Source organism: Olea europaea, chromosome 11, assembly GCF_002742605.1.
Source record: "Olea europaea var. sylvestris chromosome 11, O_europaea_v1, whole genome shotgun sequence".
Classification (NCBI taxonomy): domain Eukaryota; kingdom Viridiplantae; phylum Streptophyta; class Magnoliopsida; order Lamiales; family Oleaceae; genus Olea; species Olea europaea.
The window spans coordinates 32,972,702-32,995,379 of NC_036247.1; the positions used below are offsets into that span (position 1 = coordinate 32,972,702).

Genomic DNA, 22,678 nt, shown 5'->3' on the forward strand with positions numbered 1-22,678 from the left:
GGCAGCCTTTGGCGTTTCTGCTACTCTGATGGGCGAGTGTAACCTGAAAAGTGAGGGCGGGGCTTTCTCCCCCGTTTTACCTCGGTGTGAAAATCAGTAGGCGCGTTAGGAGAAAATAAGTTTGAAATTCAGAAGGCTAAAAAATGTGCAATCAAATCATACATGTTGCCCTTAGGAGGTATTTATTGACGTTGGAAGCTGAGCGGGAGCCGGGTGGTTGTGGTGTCACGTGTCCCACGTTGGCCTTCCCATTATCCCCACGTTCGGGGTAGGGAGTTTTAACTACCCCGGGAGGTTGTGCCCGTGGTGACCGCCGTGTAACCTTATTAATTCATCAGAGATTTTGAGGCTAAGTATTGAGATGGCCTTATAAGTAATCTCATGCCGGTCGTCGGTCTTGCATAGATGTAGAGCGCCCCCAGGGAAGGGGAGGTCTACGGTTTCTCATAGTGGTAGAGCACCCTGGGGGGTCGATGGTCTCATGTAGAGATAGAGCACCCTGGGGGTTGATGATCTCTTGTAGAGGAGCACCCCGGGGGGTCGACGATCTCTTGTAGAGGAAGAGCACCCCGGGGGGTCGACGGTCTCTTGTAGAGGTAGAGCGGCCCCGGGAGGGGTCGACAGTTTCGCATCGGCGTGTCACGATTTACATTGCCTATCTCTGAAAGCGATTTCCTATGTTAACTGATATCATTAGCCCCCCTACTCTATATATATATATATATATATATATATAGGTCAAAGGTGTAGCAACTTCCTTTAAATGGATTTTTTTTAAATAAAATTAACTCGAATGAACAAGTCGAGTAGTGCGATTTGGTCAGGACGGCTATTTCACTGTACATTTGACACCCAATCATTGGGCATGATCTTGGAGGGAATTTTCTCCCCAAAAATTTTGAATCCCTTTTGCCTATAAAAGGGGGTGGTCCCTCACATGTGAGCCATTTTTTTTTTTACATCTTAGTGTCTCCTCTCTTCCAAGATTTCCTCTCCTCCAAGGTATCTCATATTTCTTCTTCTTCATTTTTTGCAAAATCATGTACAAGACTATCATTTCTTCTTCTTCCGATGAAAGTAATGATGGGGGGCCGGTCGACGCCAGAAAAAATCCGACCGGCTGGTCGGACGATCGGTCCGACGAGGCTGGTCGATCGACCAACCCCCCGTTGTGCATCTGGGAGGTCGATCGGAGGTTCGATCGGTCAAAGTCTTTCGACCTCTCTCCCTTCGTCCGATGGGTTTCCATTTGAGTCTGATAGCCAAACCCTTTCAGTTAATTCTCAAGCTTTTATTTCAAATTCCCCCAAGGGACATGTTGGCTCCACCAAGTCTCCAAATCAATACTTAGAAATCGAGCGAGATCCAGCTGGTGAGATCGTCCCCTTTGAAATTTCAAAAAGTTATAGCCTTTATAATTCCCCGCTTAAGTTAGAGAAATGTCTTGCTAGGTATGATCCCGTCGACGATTACATCTATAGAGCCCCAGGCCCCAAAGAGAGGCTCCCTGGGTCCGATCCCCACGAGATAGCGGTGTACAAGGACATCATGGATTGTGGTTTCCGGCTACCCATTCATCCTTTCTTTGTGTCGATTTTCAATGAATTTCATCTTACTCCTAGTTAAATAAACCCCAGTGCTTGGAAAAAAAGCACTCTATTTCTTGTATGTTTGCCTTAGGAGGCAAATTTCGCTTTCCATAGACCTCTTTAGGTGTGTCTTTGAGATGCATGAACTAGCACAGTGCAATGCGTTTGTCTTTTTTACCGCTAGGGTCCCTTTGCTATTTCCTAAGTTCAGGAATTCGAATAATGGTTAGAGATCTCGGTTTTTCTTTGCCCAGCCTTCAGCAGGTCGGTTTCCTTTCAATACCAATTGGCGGCACCCTCAAATTCTCCTTTTCAATAGTCAAGTAGATGTTTCCTCTACTCTAAAAGCTCAAATTCAACAGCTGGTTGATATACCCCCTCTCGCACCTGACTTAGGATCCATCCTGACCATGAGGAACATGTTGATACCCCAGGGTGATCTACCACTATAAGAAACCGTCGACCCCCCCTCGGGGTGCTCTATCTCTATGCAAGACTGACGACCAGCATGAGATTACTTATAAGGCCATCTCAACACTTAGCCTCAAAATCTCTGATAAATTAATAAGGTTACACGGTGGTCACCACGGGCACAACCTCCCGAGGTAGTTAAAACTCCACACTCCGAACGTGGGGATAATGGGAAGGCCAACGTGGGACACATGGCACCACAACCACCCGGCTCCCACTCAGCTTCCGACATCAATAAATACCTCCTAAGGGCAACAGGTATGATTTGATCGCACATTTTTTAGCCTTCTGAATTCCAAACTTATTTTCTCCTAACGCGCTTACTTATTTTTACACCGGAGGTAAAACGGGGGAGAAAGCTCCGCCCTCACTTTTCAGGTTACACTAGCCCATCAAAGTAGCAGAAACGCCAAAGGCCGCCAGGCAGAATGAAATGGTGGTGGAATAATGCATCCTCATCTGCCTGGCGGCCTTTGGCGTTTCTACTAGTCTGATGGGCGAGTGTAACTAGAAAAGTGATGGCGGGACTTTCTCCCCCGTTTTACCTCCGATGTGAAAATCAGTAGGCGCGTTAGGAGAAAATAAGTTTGGAATTCAGAAGGCTAAAAAATGTGCAATCAAATCATACCTGTTGCCCTTAGAAGGTATTTATTGACGTCGGAAGCTGAGCAGGAGCCGGATGGTTGTGCTGCCATGTGTCACACGTTGGCCTTCCCATTATCCCCACGTTCGGGGTGGGAAGTTTTAACTACCTCGGGAGGTTGTGCCCGTGGTGACCGCCGTGTAACCTTATTAATTCATCAGAGATTTTGAGGCTAAGTGTTGAGATGGCCTTATAAGTAATCCCATGCCGATCGTCGATCTTACATAGAGGTAGAGCGCCCCCAAGGGAAGTGGTTTCCTATGCTAACTGATATCAGGTGTAAACATTTCTTGAATCGTAACTTTTTATATTTCCGAAATGTTTTTGTAGAGAAAGGAAGAACCTAATTTGGGTTTCCAGGGTAAGTTGTAAACTTGCTTCCCATTTTCATGCACTCAAACTTACATAACAATCACCTTTCCTTTTCAAGAAAATATCCCTCCACCCCACCCTTTATTTAATTTATTTCTCCATCTCTGGTGAACTACGTAAAATTTGTGCTTTCACTGGTTTACTCATTTATCTAGTTCCACTGTGTTTTTTGGCTCATGGTGCCACCACTTCTACAGTTTTACTGCTGCGTTTTATCATTGTAATGTAGTATTTTACTGCCATAGTCAGGTCACAAATAAGTTGCCTTTCACTTAAAAGTGTTTTTTGCAATGTGATTGTGAATCAGAGACGGTTTGTATACAAATCACAGGGGCTTAGTTGCAAGGAAATTTTATTTTATTTTTTATTTTTGCTCCCACAAGAAACTGGAGATCCCCAAGAGCCCTAATCATGCTATCTAAAAATAGAAAACTGTAGTTACCATATTGATCATTCGTAAGAGAATTTGCTGGTCAATTTGTTCACCCTTTTTTCCCCTTGTCATGGGTCTAGGTTATATATTTTATGTTTGGCAAAGCTTAAAATTACTTATATGTTGGTCAAATTTTATATTAATCCACAACTTTATGCACAAATTTTGCAGAGATGTTGCTTATAAGACTTAAAAGCAATATCAAACAAGCACTACAAGAGCAAGGAAGTTAATCCTTCCTCTTTCCCGGACAAGGTTGTCAGCATGGAGGAGATTGAACATCGAAAATACTCTTTTTTCAGTCACAGACAATGGTTATCAAGCTGCATTTTATAGACAAGCAGTCGAGAATCTGGATATCAACGATTTTTAATCTCATTTTTAATCTCTTATAGATAGCCAGCCCCTATTGGTATAAAAGGCACGAGGATGATTACTTTCACTCGTCTAGCACCGTAATGTCATATTTCCAAGATCCCAGGTTCGAGATCACTTTGAGATCTACTTTGCAAAAGAACCTTAATTAGATAAAATTGCAATTAAGCAATCCAAAAACAAGAAAAAATATTCCACAATTGCTCATGATGAAAAATTTGTACAACAAAAGTGATGTTACTTTCATTTCTCAGCCTACAAATATTAAGACGTCATATCCTACCTACGATACATAACAACTGGATATGAACCAAAAGTAATTAGTGTTTCAAAAAAAATAAAAATGCATTCCATTGTGTTTTAGTATGACATCATTGCATATGAATACTTAATGTAGAGGACATCAAAGCCATCTGTCGATCTTCGTTCATTTCTCTTCAAATTCAACATCAATGATATCCGGTTTACTCTTTTTCGAAGAGGAACTGGTACCTCGGCTGCCTTTTGAAAAGAAGTCACCCTGTGGCTGCCATACAATGTTTCCACAACTTGCACAGCGAACTGTTTGGCTCTTGTATCCAACAAACTGCCTCCTACATGATGGGCATTCTCCCTGCTTAGAAAAATTAGTACACATGAATCATACGTGCTCATACTAATTAATATTGGATCATTTCCATGATTAGGGATCTAAGTAAACATCAGCTTGCAAATAACCAAAAAAAAGGGGGATGACAAAGCTAAATACAAGAAAATAACTAATTTAAATTTAGGGGAACTTTTGCTGTGGTAGAACCGTAAAAATAATATCTACCAGGGTCTACAGAAATAGAGCATGCTGCAGACGTATTTTATATGGCACCATATAAAATGCAGCTCTCCGCATGAAAATTCCAGAAAAATATTAAACTTATTACCATTTGCATGTCATAAAAAATGGAGCTTCACTCAGACATTAAATTATAAGAGCCATCCAAGGCTAAAATGTCTTCACTGGTCATTTAAATACCAATTGTATTTCCTATTTAAAATCAATTTATTTGGAATTTAATTTGTGATTAGTATCAAAACAAATGTGACAATATATGTTGGATAAGATATATAGTTGAACATTTATGAGGACTTTTTGCTTGATTAAGCTGTGCTAGACAGACAAGTCACAAACTGAAAACTGAATAATAGGCAACTGAGGGAAACAAACTATAACATGAATGACAAATTTGTACTAGTCATATAAAGATATTTTGATGAAACAGGCCGAGGCTGCGAAGAGTGAATACAGTTGAACACTGGCATTTTACACCTAAAAACTGTGCAAAATGGTAAATGGATTTCTTTCCTCTTTTTTGCCAACAGAACATTTTTGATAAGCAAATGTCGCACTTACAAATCTTTCACAGAGAAAAATCCACAAAAGCCAGAAAAATGAACTTCCTTGAGATGAATGAAAAACCTAGACATTGATAAGCAACGGAAAACTGAAAAGAAATACTCAAACAATAGTTGGTCAGTCAGCAATGTCCTATCTTTTTAGCACACTGATATTAAGCAACTTGTTACAATCCTGGGCATTCGTGCCATATCCAGGGCAATTTATTCAAGATGCACTTACACACCACTTGATTCAATTTATTGCATTTGCATGACCAATAAATGATAAGAAAGTCAAAAGAGGATGATAACGTCAAACAATGTTACCTTAATGATAAGATTGTTGGCCACAGCCCCAATTAGGAGAGGACCGGCAAATGGCAGTACCCACGTGGCGAATATCAGAAACCGGAATAGCCATCCAGACAGAGCAAACCATACAAAGAAGATTGTCTGCACAAAGTTATATTCAGATTTAGAATGTAGAGAACCAACACTGAAAGGTTTTCAATCCAGTAGTCATAACACTCCGAAAGAACAATCCTGATGATCCTAGCTAATGAATTTATAGTCCATACATTGAAAAAACCCAATTTTGATCTACATCCATCCGACAACCAGAGAATGCTTTCAATTGATGTTAATGCAAAATCTCCTTTTCAGATACGGAAACCTTAGAATATAATTATGGTTCGGTCTGTCTGAAACTAACTAATTAGAAAATACTATCAGTGCTTCATACAAGTCAGAAATTATACCAGTGTTTCATAGTTAACAATGTATTTTTATCGACTTTAGAGAACGAGGTCCTCATACAATGAGAAAGTTGTCATTTTCAAACCCAATTAACTCGCTTTCACAACAAAGAATATCGTGGTCATTTCAAACCTATAATTGTCTTTCTAAATTAGAAAGATCACGCTACATTTTACCTTCCAAAATTTCAAATTTTATCAAGATATAGAGAAGTATGAATGTACAACACTAAAACGTAATCAAAAAACACATGCAACCATATTTCTAACAAGATAGGCCTAACAAAAATGTGAATTATACTTACAGCAAAACTCCTTCCTAACGGTGTATCAAGAAAATTACTGAACTGCCTCCTGTACTGCAAAGACAACGAGTAACAGAACTATATTACCAACTGAAATTCCAACTTAATTAAAGAAACATCATCTTATAAGATTCTAAAGAAATTCAGAATATGGCTGCTAGCAATAAGCCACTGACAGACCCTCGGCCAATTTCTACTAAAATCAAGAGAAAAAGTCCGCCAGCGCTGCGTTATTCCGAACTCGCGGTCGAGTTCACGGGCACGGTCTGCCGCAGAATTTGTCACCTCCGAGAACCTCTCCGAGACAGCATATCTCCTGTTAATACGCTCAGCTGTCTTCTTGCTCTCGTACACGAGCTGCTCGAACCCATCATTAGCACTCCTCCACACGTCCCTCCAGGCCTCGCCGGAGGTCACGCGCTTGGCGAACCCATCAAGGTCGCTGCGCCTGAAGGCCTGAATACTCCCCGCTTGGTGAATACGAACGAAATTTGGTTTGAGGGTTTTGCGATAGTAATTGAAGCGCTTAGTTTTTGCCGGTATTAAAGGCTGCCATGGCAGGCTCGACGACATGACCACAAACAGGGGCGTGAGTTTGCGAAGGCCAAAAGAAAGATGATGAATTATGTGGAAGGCTAGAGAACATCGTCCTGATACGAAGACATTTTAATTTAAAAAAAAAAAATCATGGTTCAACCCCAACCTCGAGGGTTCCTATCCCCGTCCCTAAAATTTTATAAGGGAGATAAATCGTGAAATGTGCTCTAACAAGCTCTGCAGGTAGGTTAGTGAAGACAGTTATAAGTTGATCAAATTTTGTCAATTTAATTTTTAACAACACATTTTATTAAATTAAAAAAATTTATCCACTTTTTCCCCATAATGGTATACGACTTTTAATTACATAATCTCTCAATAGAACAACTCTATTGAACTTTCATCAGACCTGTTTGGCCCCAATAGCTTTTGTGGCAATGGCCAACCCTCCCACTGCCACCATCGCTAGGTTCTTTTCGAGTTAATTGAGTATGTCCACTTATGCTGACTGATTTGGAAAGGTCGCAAAGAAATAATAATTGATCTTTATCAAATTGCTTTTCAGTTGACAAAGTTGAAGTTGGTTTTGTCTTATAATGGGAAACAAAATCTTTTAGAATACCTAATTTGTACATAACACAAACACAATGACGCGTGATTTTTTAAAGAGTTTCAGTTTAAATTGTAGAAACAATAATTAGCGACATGTTGCTTATTACTGGGTGTTAATTTTAATTCTGCATTATATACCTATTCATCTAAGTTTTTGTTGGATTGAAATCTCGATTATTTTGGTTTTCATAGCCTTTAACAAGATTTTAGATATATCAAGCCATACTCTAAAATCCAGTTCGGTGAACTTTTGGAAACAATTGTATGCATTTTTTTTTTTTTAAATCATGCAATCTAATTATCTAAAACTGATTATTAAATAATCAAGGCATTGTTACTCCCCATATTAAGTTGCCTATCAAAAAGCAACACATGGAAACACCACTAATGTCATCAAAAGAGCCAGCTCCAAAACATACGAAAAAACGAAGCAATAAGATTACAAAGGCTACAGAGCTGAAGTTCTTATTTTGGTTGAGGTGCCACTCGACCGAGCATTTGCCAAGGCCCTGACAAAGGGTCTATGCTGAAATCCCTATGTTCACCACCAGCCAAAGTTCTGAAAGATGAGGCTGAAACCCTAAGAGATGAAAAGGCTGCCATCTCTGTCAACTTAGCGAATATCTTTATTAAAAATTGATCGAATGTTTACTTTATCTTGTATTAGGAATCTCAGCCTAGAAATATAGGACGGTTGATTCTTTACCAATGTAATAAATGCATGTGTAAAAATGATGTGATGTATAGAAGAAGGAGGTAGGGGCACGTGGTTCGGATCCAACAGCCACCACGTCATCCCCAAACTCTATAAATACCCTCCCCTTATAGAAGGAAAAAGAGAGATGTGTGGAACAATAGAAACAACACATATAGAGAAACATGGGAAAAAAACCCGAGAAAAAAGAATAAGGAATGGGCATACTAATTTTTGGCACATTTTTGGAGGGAAAAATAAATACAACTCCATACATTTCTTGCCATTTAATTGTGTCCATTTTTACTCTCTTTTATCATTTACTTGCAAAAGTTGTGTTTGTGCATGGGCTAGAGTATAATTACTCGTTTGCAAGCTTTTTGGTCACTTTCCCGGTGCCTAAACTGTTTAGTTTCTTATCGAAGGAGCATCTCCTGCGTCCATTCCATCGTTTGATCAAATCAACGATCTAAACACAATGAAATTTGCCCTTATTGAGTTGAGTGGACCTGACATCTGTTGGTGCCATTTTTGAGTGTTAATAGATTGGCGCCGTCTGTAGAAAACACTTGGAATAGCTAAACCATGAGTACCTCGTGGGATAAAGCATTTGAACAAAAGGTAAAGTTCTTGAAAAAAAGAGATACGGAGCATGGCTGAGGTGTTGAAAGAGGCAACTCAAAAGGAACTCTGCTAAATCCTTGAGTAAAGGAAAACAATTCCAGGAACAGAGCCAAAAAATGGTTATCTATCGAGGAAGTGCAGCCATGAGTTCGACAGAGGATGAAACTGTACCTAGGTGGACTAGAGAACGCCTCGGTGAGGAAGCATCATTGCAAAGAGCCCCGATAAGCCAGGAGACATGGTCAGCCGCTCCAGCAGTTCTCTACCGAAAAGGTAGCTTGAGGAGTAGGCCTAGGCTAGCGGCAAGGCTCACTAGGAAACTAGCCATTGTCGTTGTGAACATAAGGGTCATCTTTCGACAAAACCCTGCAATGCAAGAATTGCTAAGACATGTGCAAGGTCAATTGGCCAACTCATAAAACAATGAGGAGGATGTGCCGCCAGAAAGAGAGGCGGATTTGGATATGGATGCCAATTACGCCACCAACCAAATGGCTGAGGAGGCTACCGCTTCGTCAGAATATAGTAGGGCAATCATGACAATGANAAGGTATATAATTGCCAACGCAGGCCCTATATCGTCAGCTAATAAGAGATGACCTTTCGAAAGATCAGCGACAAAAAAAGTGCGATCTGTTATTTCTCCAGCCAAGGTAGTTAAGGCATAAGCCTCATAAAATTATATTGTCTGCTGAAGCTTTGGCTCAAAAGGTAAAGGCTGATAGGACATAACATATCATGTTTTACATCCATTAATACTTGCATTTTTGTGATTAATCAAAGCCTAAATGTACTCAGTACCCTTATATTTTTATTTAGGTTGTAAATGGATGGAAAATATAGAGTTTAGAAGAAACGAGCGAAAAAAGATCAAAATATAAGAAAGTGAAAACTCAAGGACCAAGTTGCAAATAATTCATAGATGAGGCGGGCGATGAAATGAAAATTCAAGAGTGTTGGGGTCAATTGGATGAAGAAAGAAGTCAAAGAGGTGAAATATAGTCAAAGTATTATCACATATCAACTTTCAGGCGAAAAAGTTATGCTCAAGATTTTTAGTCTCTACTTGAAACCTAATTTTTGGCAAAGTAAATGTTCGAATTTGGAAAATCCTACCTCTATCAAAAATGTAGTTCTTTGAGTTATCTTCGAAACGTACTTTGAATTACCTCAATCAAACATTAAGAGAGAAAATTATGGGTCAATTGGATGAAGAAAGAAGTCAAAGAGGTGAAATATAGTCAAAGTATTATCACATATCAACTTTCAGGCGAAAAAGTTATGCTCAAGATTTTTAGTCTCTACTTGAAACCCAATTTTTGGCAAAGTAAATGTTCGAATTTGGAAAATCCTACCTCTATCAAAAATGTAGTTCTTTGAGTTATCTTCGAAACGTACTTTGAATTACCTCAATCAAACATTAAGAGAGAAAATTATGACCAAAATACTGAAAAATATTTGGCTGGAAAACGATTGATGCATAGTTCAAAATCAATGCGGTCGCATAGTGACCTCCAAGGAATTTCAGAGCTGAAAATCATTGTTCTATGTGACTGCAACCCATATAATTATGCGGTCGCATATTCGACACTTGATTTTTAGTTTTCCAATTTGAGTTAAATACTTATGGAAACAAATCTTGTACACCATATAAAAGCCCTAAATATCATCCAAAATAGAGAGAACGCCCCCAAACCTAATTTTCTCTCTTTTTGCTCTAGAATTGAAGATTTCTAGCTAATATATTTTTTTTTATTGAAGGAGACGAAAGCTTTGGAACAATTATAACTATGAGATCCACCTGATTTTTATTGATTAATTCATATGTTTAGTATTATTTCATTTTCGACACTTGATTTTTAGTTTTCTAATTTGAGTTAAATACTTATGGAAACAAATCTTGTACACCATATAAAAGCCCTAAATATCATCCAAAATAGAGAGAACGCCCCCAAACCTAATTTTCTCTCTTTTTGCTCTAGAATTGAAGATTTCTAGCTAATATATTTTTTTTTATTGAAGGAGACGAAAGCTTTGGAACAATTATAACTATGAGATCCACCTGATTTTTATTGATTAATTCATATGTTTAGTATTAAATCTTCTTCTGCAATTTTTTTTATGATTGTTGTGTTTGATTTCTAGAATGCACGCTAGTTTATTAATCTCAATAATCTATAGTTAAGTTGAATTTTAAAACTATAATTGTTGATTGGTTTAACTTATGAAGCAATTAGGATTGATAATTTGCTAGTTGAAAATTGTTAAATCTTAGGGGAAAGATTTATCTAGGTTAAATGCAAACGCTTGGCTTGTCTTATCTAGTTCATTGATTTCTCTAATTCGCAAAGTCATTACTAAATTAAATTCTCGTGCTTGTCTAGGATTGTTTTGATAATGAGGATTAATTAGATCGCTTATTTCTAGTTAATTAAAAATAAGGAAAAATAGGAAAATTGTTTCAAATGGGAAATTTATTTTTCCCAATGAATGCTACAATTATGACTTGATGATTATTTGTGGATCAATGACTGGTTAATAATCTCCAATTGTGGATGTTGACTTAGATCAATGTTTGTTTTATTGCTTATATTTAACTCGGTGATTTGTGTTATTTCAAGAATTAAAAATCCCCTATTTTAGTTAATTTATTATAAAAAGTAAATTAATCACTTTTCGTGGGATCAACCCTTACTGCCGCTACTACATTAATCAGGAAGTATAGGTTTTTATTTGGAGTGCATACGATAGCACGTACCAAATTTTGGCGCCATTGCTGGAGAGTGGTTTAGTTTATTTTTGTACTTTTTATTTGTTTCATTAGTTTTTGTTTCAAAATTTTGTTTATTTTGTTTTGTTTTTTTTAGTTTATATATATAACTTCCCTAATTGTTCATTCCCATAACTCGATCCTTTAACCAATGCGATTTGCAGTTTGATCCAGATATTAAAAGAACTTTACGCAGGTTGAGAAGTGACATTCTGAGGAATTTTGAAGGACACAATCTCATTCATATCTCCTTGTTTACTTGTGATTCCGATTCAGAAAGAGAGGAAGTCATGGCTGGAAATCAAACTTTGAAGGAGCTTGCAGTTTCGAACTTGAATCAACAACCTCTCTGCATAACTTTTCCTACTTTAGATGCTGCTACTACTTTTGAACTTAAATCTGGACTAAACCTTTTGCCTAATTTACATGGTCTAGTAGGTGAAGATCTTTACAAATATCTAATGGAATTTCATGTGGTTTGCACAAGCATGAAACCCACTGGAGTAACTGAAGAGCAAATTAGATTAAGAGCCTTTGAAGGTCTTAGCTAAGAACTGGATCTACTATCTACCATCTGAAAATGTCACAATGTGGGAAGAGATGAAGAGGATATTCTTAGAAAAATATTTTTCAGCTTCAAGGCAGCGAACATTCGAAAGGAGATCTATGGCATAAGGCAGGACAACAGAGAATCTTTGCATGAATACTGGGAATGGTTCAAGAAATTATGTGCAAGTTGCCCCCATCATCAGATTAGCGAACAACTTCTCACTCATTATTTCTATGAAGGCCTTCTGCCCATTGATAGGAGCATGATTGATCCTGCAAGTGGGGGAGCTTTGGTGGATAAAACTCTCGAGAGCGCAAGGATCTTGATTGCAAACATGGCAGCCAACTCCAACAATTTGGCACTAGGCTTAACAGTCCACCTAAACCTATCAATGAGGTAATTATCTCATCCCTTGAACAACAGATTTCAAGTCTACTTTGTTCGAGAAATGACAGCAGGTAGTATACAAATAGTGAAGGCGTGTGGAATTTTTTCGATGATAGGGCATCCAACTGACTTGTGCCCAACTCTTTAAGAAGACTCCAATGAACAAGTTAATATAATTGGCGGCTTTCATGGACAACCACAAAAGAGTTATAATCCATGCTCTAACACCTGCAACCCAGGATGGAGGGATCATCATAATCTTAGCTACGAGAATCAACAAGTGAACCGACATATGCAACAAAATCACCCAAATTTCCAGCAAAATAAGTAGTCATATCCTCCTAGAAAACAACAGGGCCAAACTTTTAACTCTAGTATATCTTTCGAAGATATTATTAATTTTCTTGCCGCTAACACTTTACAATTTCAACAGGAGACAAGGGCAAGCATTCAAAGTTTGGAGAATCAGATGGGTCAAATGGCAACCGCAATCAACTAGCTGGGATCCCAAAACTCGAGAAAATTACATTCTCAAACAACTGTGAACCCAAGGAAAAATGCAAGTGCAATTATGTAAAGAAGTGGCAAAGAAGTTGAAGCACTGATGAAGGCAGTACCCACATCGTCAGAACAAGGAAAGGAGGAAGATGTCATCACAGACAAGTACTTCCAATGGTGATGACACACCAAAACATAAGTTTTCACCCCTTTTTGAGTATAAACCAGTACCCCCTTTCCCTCAGGCTTTAGCAGAATCTAGGAAAGATGAACCAAAGAAACTTTTCGTAAATGTGAGGTAAATATTCCATTGTTAGATGCTATTAAACATGTACCTTGCTATGCTAAATTTTTTAAAGAATTGTGTACACTTAAAAGAAAGCAGAAACTCAAAGGGTGTGAGAACGTGAAATTTGGGGAGAATGTCTCTGAAATCATTCAATGAAACTCCCTGCAAAATGTAAGGATTCAGGTATGTTTACTATTCCTTGCACAATAGGTGAAACTAGGTTTAAAAAGATCATGCTAGATTTAGGAGCTTCTATAAATGTCATGCCATATTCCATGTATGATTCTTTGAAATTGGGCCCCTTAGTTAAAACTGGTGTAGTCATTCAATTAGCTGATAGATCAAATGCCTATCCTAGGGAGTGATTGAGGATGTCCTTATAAAGGTTAATGAATTGGTTTTTTCTGCTAATTTTTATATGCTTGACATGGAAAATGGAGACCAATCTAGTCCCATCCTGTTAAAAAGGCCATTCTTAAAAACATCCAAAACGAAAATAGATGTACGTAGTGGCACACTGACCATGGAATTTGATGGTGAAATAATTAAATTCAATATCTATGATGCCATGAAATTTTCTAGTGAAGATAATGTTGTTTACTCTATTGATTTGATTGATTATGTAGCACATGATGCTTTAGAACTTAATGGAAATGATGAATTGGAGGTTGCTATTAGTAATCATGTTGAAAAAGATGATGGGAAATTGACTTGGAGCCCCGAATTGCGAGAAACTATTGCAACACTGAACGGTCTTCCAAAGTTACAACAAACAGCTAATGATTTATATGCTGATTTACCAATTTCTAATGAAAAATCCCTACCTTCTGTTTTGCATGCTCCTACTCCAGATTTGAGTCTTTCTTCAATCACCTCAAATATGTATTCCCTGGATATGGAAACACATTGCTCATGATAATCTCAAATGAATTGAATGCAGCACAGGAAGAAAAACTAATGCAGGTTCTTAAGAAATATCGCACATCTATTGGATGGACAATTGCAGATACCAAAGGAATTAGTCCATCATCACACTTTGCTTGAAGAAGAAGCAAGATTTACCCACCAACCTTAAAGCAAATTGAACCCACCTATAATGGACGTAGTAAAGCAAGAGATTTTCAAGCTTTTGGATGTTAGAGTAATTTATCCTATCTCTGACAGTAGTTGGACCAGTCCCATTCGAGTGGTTCCTAAAAAGATCAGGATAATTATGGTGAAGAATCAGAACAATGAACTGATTACCACCCATGTTCAAAACAGGTGGTGAGTTTGTATAGATTATAGGAAATTAAATGTTGTAACTTGCAAAGATCACTTTCTTTTACCTTTTATTGATCAAATGCTTAAAAGGTTAGGTCATTCTTGCTATTGCTTTCTTGATGGCTATTCAGGTTATTTTCAGATTGCAATTGTCCCAGAGGATCAAGAAAAGACAACATTCACATGCCCATTTAGAACCTTTGCATACCGTCGCATGCCCCTTGGCCTTTGTAATGCCCCGACCACTTTTCAACGGTGTATGGTTAGTATATTTTCAAATTATATTGAGCAAATTATAGAAGTCTTTATGGATGACTTTACAGTCTATGGAGACTCATTTGATAACTATTTGCATAACCTTGCACTAGTCCTTAAAAGATGCATAGAAACCAATCTTGTACTAAATTTTGAAAAATTTCCATTTTATGGTTGAGCAAGGTATAGTTCTAGCCCATGTCATTTCATCTAAAGGTATTGAGGTAGATAAAGCCAAAATTAATATTATTCAATCCTTGGACATGCAGATTTCTACTGCATGTTTATTAAGGACTTCTCCAAAGTAGCATTTCTCCTATGGCAATTGTTATAAAAGGACGTGACTTTTAAGTTTGATAAGGATTGCAAAAAGGCATTTGATACACTGAAGGATCTGTTGACGTTTGCACCGATTATTTAACCTTCTGACTAGATCTTTCCCTTTGAGATAATGTGTGATGCAAGCAACTTTGTAGTAGGCACAATGTTGGGTCAAAGAATTGGAAATGCTTCACATGCCATCTACTATGCTTCCAGGACTCTAAATGATGCGCAGAGAAAATACTCCACGACTAAAAAAGTACTTTTAACTGTTGTTTTTGCGTTAGAAAAATTTCATCCATATTTATTTGGTACTAAAGTCATTGTTTATTCTAATGATACAGCTCTCTGTTATTTGATGATGAAGAAGGAGGCAAAACCAAGATTAATATGGTGGATACTTCTCTTGAGTGAATTTAACTTGGAGATTAAGGACAAAAGAGGAATGGAAAATAGTGTTGCAGACCATTTGAGCCGTCTAGGTCACGTGGATGATGAACTCCAATTGCACAAAACCTTTCCTGAAGAACAATTTTTCTCTGCAAGCGCGACACTACCTTGGTATGCAGGCACTGTAAATTTTTTGGCTACTAACATACTTCATCCTCATTTCTTTAGGGCTCGAAAGGACAAGATAAAGAAGGACCTGAAATATTATGTATGGGATGATCCATACTTGTGGAAGCATTATACAGATCAAGTGATTAGAAGGTATATTCTGGAAAATGAAATTACCTCTATCCTCACTTTCTGTCATTCTTATGCATGTGGAGGACACTTTGGACCAAAGAAGACAGTAAGAAAAGTGCTGGAATGTGGGTACTGGCCATCCTAATTTCGAGATGTATATGTCTTATTGATGATTATTTGTGGATCAATGACTGGTTAATAATTTCCAATTGTGGATGTTGACTTAGATCAATGTTTGTTTTATTGCTTATATTTAACTCGGTGATTTGTGTTATTTCAAGAATTAAAAATCCCCTATTTTAGTTAATTTATTATAAAAAGTAAATTAATCACTTTTCGTGGGAAGGACACTTTGGACCAAAGAAGACAGTAAGAAAAGTGCTGGAATGTGGGTACTGGCCATCCTAATTTCGAGATGTATATGTCTTCTATAAGTCATGTGAGAATTTTCAAAAGACGGGTAACAAATCCCAGAGAAATGAAATGCCACAATCACCCATACTTTTTTGTGAAATTTTTTAGGTTTAAGGCATTGATTTCATGGGACCATTTTCTGTATCTTTCAATTTTGTTTATATTTTGTTTGCTGTGGATTATCTGTCGAAATGGGTGGAAGCTAAGGCCACCAAAACTGATGATTCTAGAGTTGTTACAGATTTTATAAAGTCTAACATATTCTCCAGGTTTAGGGTTCCAAGAGCTCTCATCAGTGATCATGGCACTCATTTTTATAACCGAAATGTGGAAGCTTTGCTGAGAAAATATCATGTAATCCACAAGGTGTCAACTGCATATCACCCACTGACTAGTGGACAAGCGAAAGTATCATATCGAGAAATCAAGTCTATTCTTGAAAAGACGGTCTGTCCAAGCAGAAAAGATTGGAGTTTGTACTTAGATGACGCTTTATGGACATACAGAACTGCACATATAATGCCTATTGGTATGTCACCTTACTGGGTAGTATTCAGGAAACCATGCCACCTTCTAGTGGAGCTTGAACATAAAGCTTAGTGGGCTGTCAAGAACTTCAACATGACGATGGAAGAGAGTGGAAAACACAGAAAGCTGCAACTTCAAGAGTTGGAAGAAATTCGCAATACAAGGAAAACACAAAGGCATTCCATAACAAGATGATATCTCGAAAAGAATTTGAAGTTGGTCAGAAAGCCCTCCTATACCAATCGCAACTTTGGCTATTTCTAGGTAAACTGCGTTCTCGTTGGATTGGACCATATGTTGTTACTAATATTTTTCTTCATGGTGCAGTAGAAATCCAAAGTACGACAACTTCAAAGGTATTCAAGATGAATGGCCATGGGCACAAGCATTTCTATGAAGGTTTCCAAATGGAATAAGTGATAACATTGAAACTCAGAGATCCAATTTATGACTATTAATGTAACGCACCGAATTCTTTTTCATATTATTATATTATTTTTAAATTAAAATAAGCTCGGGGTGCTACCAAAACTTTTCTCTATTTAATTTAAACGAAAATATATCGAAAATACTCGATTTGAAATTATTAATTTAAAATTTAACATAACACATCGAATGCTTGAACAACATATTAAATAACATGCATACGATATTCTTCAAATAAAAGTGGACAATTATCTTTCTAGAAAATTAACTTGACGACCCCATTAGCATCGCTCTGTCAATCTTCCACGCGTTCACACGACCGGTTCTTATCTGTAAATATTGTAAGAGTGAGTATTTTGAAAACACTTAGTAAAAATACGTTCATATTCTTATAACATGATATAAATATAATATGGCATAACATATCGACATTTCTTAAATTTAAAGCAACTGGTCGCGATTCCAACAGCTCAAGGAATTTCTTAAAAATCCCCATATCCCGTAGGATTTAACATATTGATCCAAAGGTCCATCCCGTAGGATTTAACTTCTTTTCTTTGACCTGACGGTCCATCCCAAAGGATTTAACATATAATTAAACCCGAAGGCCTTATAGTATTTCGTGCCAAATTTACATAAATATCAAGGATAAGAATTTACCACTTGCGTCATGTATTCTTACCTCAATTTGATATCCAAGAATTTACTTGAAAATGACTTTGTGAAGATATAAATATTATACTTTGCTCAAAATTCTAAAATTATAAAGTGGCGTGATGTATGTGTAATATAAACTATGGTGGAAGAAATCATTTTCATCTCACATATATAATTTCCACACACGTAACCTTCATAATGTGAAAAGTCATCTGAGGTTAATTGAAGATTAATGTAATTAAACCACCATGTCCACGAGTTAATGTAAAATCAATTAAAGTTTGTTACTGTTACAAATTTGAAAGGGCACGTTCTAATTAATTAAAGTTAATATCATGGTTAAGGAGATAATTAAGTCTAAATAAATCCAATTATACTAACATATTCATTCCCTTCATTATGACCACATGACCGTACATATTTCTAGGAGAAAAAATCATTTTATATTATACATTAAGAAAATATTAAAAGATAACATATTTCGTTTTATTAGAATAACTCAGACATACTAGCTCAAAATTACTTTTTCTTAATTCCAAATTATACTATTTAACAAGAGATATAAAACAAATACAATATTGATATATTTCATCAACTTCTAAAAATACATAAATATTCAACCCATATAATTTTTTCTAAAAATGCACGTAAGCAAATAAGTTATTTGTACAAATAAGCGAGTCGAGTTTACCACTTCAAATTTGGACTTTTAGTATAACGATAAATCTTCATTTGTTGAATGATAAGTTTAGGTTCACATAGTAAGAAAAACGCGGGGTGTTACAATTAAGGAAGAAAGCAATAAGTCTAGCTAAAGACAATAAACAAAGGCACTGCTTGGGAGGCAACCCAGGGGAGTTCTTTCTTTTATTTTATTTTTTTTTTCGTTTTTTTTTTTTTTGCATTCATATATTAGGAAAATTTTGTTCCCCTCTTTGCATTTCACTTTACATTAGAGACAATGTAAATTTTAAGTGTGGGGAAGGATTTTAGGTTGTTTTTAAATTTTTTATGTAGGTCATACTTTCGTTATTTCTGACAAGATGAGAAAAATTGGGAAAAAGTTGTGATTTTAAATGATTTTTGGTTGTATGTGCTATTTACTAGATTCAATTCAGCTTTGACAAACTCATAACATGATTGAATGAATGATCTTTCACTTAGAGTTAATTAGATAAGTGATTTTCTTTGAGGATGGTAGTAACTAAATTTTGTAGATATAAAGACGGTAAAATTTTGAGCCTTTAGACTGACACATTCATATCAGTCTTACTATTTTTTTTCATGAGTGATTTTCTTCCATAGATTTGCTTCTAGAACTTACCGTGATTCTCTTCAAGGTCATATAGATACATACATGCATGTACATGATTAAGGAAATCTTTGTTGCATAAGTTAGCTTCCGTAGCCAAATAGCCTACCGGGTAATTAATTTTTCCTTTTGTTGAACCCCCTCTGAGCTTTATTGCCCTTTTTTTTTCTGTAAACCTACATTTCAAGCTTTAAATCCCAAAATATATATATATATATATATATCTTTACCCAAGTCTTAGAGCTAGTGGAGTACTGTTTATCATTTTGATAATATGGGAGTGCGAAAGAAATAAGTGTGGGGGTATCTAAAATTTTGGTAGGATTATGATGGTGTAATGGAACACGTTCTCAATTACAATTTATAAGTTTCATTATTGGTGCAATATTTTGAGGAAAAATTTGAAAAAAAAAATGAAAATTTTTTTATGAAAAAGGCGAAAAAGAGAAAAAGTGATGGGGAAAATGATTTTTAATGTTACAAAATTATTCTATGTTCATGATTCCTCCTAACATCACAAGAAAAAGATTTGGTTGTGTGAAATAGATGCAACAAAAAAAAAGGAAAAAAAAAAAAGCTCTAAGTAGAGAGATTTGATCTTACATGCTTTAAATATACATTTGAGCCGAGTTAATTCATTTTTACACCACCAATTTCAATGGCTTTTGAGTAACATATCCAAATATTTTCCTACCTTAATCCTAAGCCATGTTACAACCCATTTAAAAAAACCTTATGATTTTGTGCAATGCATGTGATCTAATTGGTGGAGAATGAGGAAATATGCAAGCATATGGTAGATCATGTCCATTTGAATGAATTTGAGCGAAACAATTACCTTTTAAACACATAAGAGTTGAGTACTTATATCCCGTGAGGGTATACATGTTTGGTTTACTCCATCTTTATATGACAATACTTGGTAATTTATTTTAAGTTGTGTGACAATGTTTGTTCATGATGTGTTATGTATTTTGACGAGTTTGGTTGTTCTATGTTGATGACATGACAATCTCAATGTTTTGTGATAGTAAATTTAAATTTTACTCGAGGACAAGCAAAAACTAAGTGTGGGAAAATTTGATAAGACATAAAATGTCGTGTTTTACATCTACTAATACTTGCATTTTTCTATTAATTAACACCTAAATTTACTCAATATCCTTTTATTTTGATTTAGGTTGTAAATGGATGGAAAATATGGAGTTTAGAAGAAAATAGCGAAAATGGAAAAAAGTGAAAGCTCAGAAACCAAGTAGCAAATAATCCATAGATGAGACGGGCGATAAAATAAAAATTCAAGAGTGTTGGAGGTCAATTGGATGACGAAAGAAGTCAAAAAGGTGAAATATAGTCAAAATATTATCACATATCAACTTTCAGGTGAAAAAGCTATGCTCAAGATTTTTAGTCTCTACTTGACACCCATTTTTGGCATAGTAAATGTCCGAATTTGGAAAATCCAACCTCTATCAAAAATGTAGTTCTTTGAGTTATCTTCCAAACTTACTCTGAATTACCTTAATCAGACATTAGAAGAGAAGGTTATGATCAAAATACTGAAAGCTACATGGCAAGAAAATGATTGAACTATGCGGTCGCAAAGGCCCACCCTCCTATTGTTGATGGACTGAAGACTTCGACCCCATTCAAAAAATGTAAAAAGAGAAAGGTCAGAATAGGTCAAAGAGGGCATGGTCCCACCTTATGTATAGCCTCAAACCGAACAGTGTTTTTCCAAAAGAATTCTGTTCAAAGAAAAGGTGAAGAAGAAACTACCTCGGTAGAATTGCCTTATATAGAAAAGGATAAGGAAGGGCCCCACAGGGACCACCCCATGAATACACGAGTCCCCTTTGACCAATTGCAAAGGAGGACCATGCATGAGCCGTCAGCTCAGCTTTACGAAACCAAAAGAAAAGCGATTACAAGTGTCAAGACTTCGACTTGGGCAACATGATCGACCCTCTTGCCTTAGGAAAATATATACATAGCAATCCATAGAGCTTCAGAAAGTAGGGCCTCAGTTTCCTCCAAAATGTCTGAAGAAGATAGCTTTAGCCCATAACTTCAACTCCTTCAAGGCCAAAGACTTAGCCTATTTCAAAGCTTTAGGCAACGACCATGATAAGTGCCTGTGCAAATCCTTATCCCCATTATGTGGATATCTATGTCTGGATTTGGAGACTAATTTGATTCTTCTTGGCTTGCATGTCACATTATGATCAGCACACTTCATAATCCTCATACATACACTGTCATCAGGCATATGACTTGATATTCTCCCACATTGAATCTTGAAAAAATGTAAGATACCATTTATAAGATTTGGAAGGACAAAATAGACCCAACAACTACTTAATATATGTGCGGCGAACTGGTTTAATCGACATTACTGAGAATACAATGTCAAAATTTCATCAACAAAACATGACATCTTTTGATGTAATTCCTTTGAAGGGATAAAAGAAAGTAGCCAAAAAGACACTTCTATGAAAACTGGCCTAAAAGGCATCAGCCTATAAAGACACTTTAGAATATACGAGCTCAAAAGACTTTCAACGAAGGCTAGCCCAAGAGAGGTACCTTGCTAAAAGAGCTGGACCCTGAAGAGGGCCACTTCCAAAAATGAAAGGCCTAAGACGCACTTGAGAAACGAGCTGGAACCCAGAGACGTCCACCTCAGGAAATGAAAATCAACCCTAGGGACAGGACAAAGAAAGAATTGGATCCTATAAGGACCTTTTCCATGAAAAGGCACAGGTTGCTTATAAGAAGGAAGAGAAATGGGGGGGCTATAGCAAAGGTAAGACCCTCACAAAGCACCCCCAACCATAAAACAATAATGAATTTGAGCTCGATTTAAACACAAATTTGCATAAAAAGATAATAATTTTATTCATTAATACAAACACATTACAAATTGAGGGCAGTCAGCCACCTACAAAGCATTACAAAGAAAAACGAGTAAAAAATGGAAGCACAAGGTGCAACTATTACATTAGATACACAATTTGCTAAACCTCTCCCTTTTGAGGGATGTCTGCCATATACAGCAATCTTTAGAATTACAATGTCTGTCAGACCATGTTGAAACTCAAATTACGGTTACAATACACTCTATCTAGTACGCTCTGGTAGAGGAGTAGCCTAGCCACTTAGGGGAGGCACGTGACCCCTAAGGATCCACATAGTGTTGCTTGGGACACTTCCGATGGGAGTCACACCCTATTGCAACATAATTAGTTCAAAGAAATGGGTGACCATCCTCAATTCAACTTTGATCCCAAAGCGTTCAAAGAAGATTGTGCTGAGGTTACATTCACGGGCCCTAACATCTAGTGCATTATACCCATGAATCATCCAACTTGCACACACCATCACATTATCTGAAACCAAACAGTCCCTTGCACCAACTCTCATCAAAATCCACCAAATATAATTTTCAGTCATATCGCAGAGACACTCTCTAATCAACATCACTTTGTGCAAACAAATGAGTGTCCAAGCAAATGAGCCTTTTATAGGCAAACATAT

General features: G+C 36.8%; 2 protein-coding genes across 3 annotated transcripts in view; both read right to left on the minus strand.

The window, feature by feature from the left end:
• The window catches only part of LOC111404747 (transmembrane protein 120 homolog), a 6,944-nt gene extending 5,917 nt beyond the window's left edge, over nucleotides 1-1,027 (minus strand). The window contains exon 1 of the mRNA XM_023033509.1: nucleotides 938-1,027. Within this exon, the coding sequence (XP_022889277.1) occupies nucleotides 938-1,027 (90 nt within the window). The remainder of the gene's footprint in view (nucleotides 1-937) is intronic.
• Nucleotides 1,028-4,059: 3,032 nt separating this feature from the next.
• LOC111404126 lies at nucleotides 4,060-6,968 on the minus strand. 2 transcript variants are annotated; one of them, XM_023032871.1, is made up of 4 exons: nucleotides 6,495-6,968; nucleotides 6,315-6,368; nucleotides 5,582-5,707; nucleotides 4,060-4,499 (listed from the first exon to the last, which is right to left on the minus strand). In XM_023032871.1, exons 1-4 carry the CDS (start codon nucleotides 6,885-6,887, stop codon nucleotides 4,311-4,313), a joined length of 762 nt encoding a protein of 253 aa, XP_022888639.1. In that variant the 5' UTR covers nucleotides 6,888-6,968; the 3' UTR covers nucleotides 4,060-4,310. The 2 variants fall into 2 exon arrangements, with proteins under 2 accessions (XP_022888639.1, XP_022888640.1); XM_023032872.1 differs by having other exon boundaries at nucleotides 4,060-4,496; nucleotides 6,495-6,967.
• Between the last annotated feature and the right edge of the window lie 15,710 nt (nucleotides 6,969-22,678).

Excerpts from the sequence above, each read along its gene's own strand:
- LOC111404126 (XM_023032871.1), bottom strand. The coding sequence starts at position 6,887 with ATGTCGTCGAGCCTGCCATGGCAGCCTTTAATACCGGCAAAAACTAAG. Across the intron at positions 5,708-6,314 it reads CGTTAGGAAGGAGTTTTGCT|ACAATCTTCTTTGTATGGTT; the intron begins GTAAGTATAATT and ends AACTTTGTGCAG. Across the intron at positions 4,500-5,581 it reads CCAACAATCTTATCATTAAG|CAGGGAGAATGCCCATCATG; the intron begins GTAACATTGTTT and ends AATTTTTCTAAG.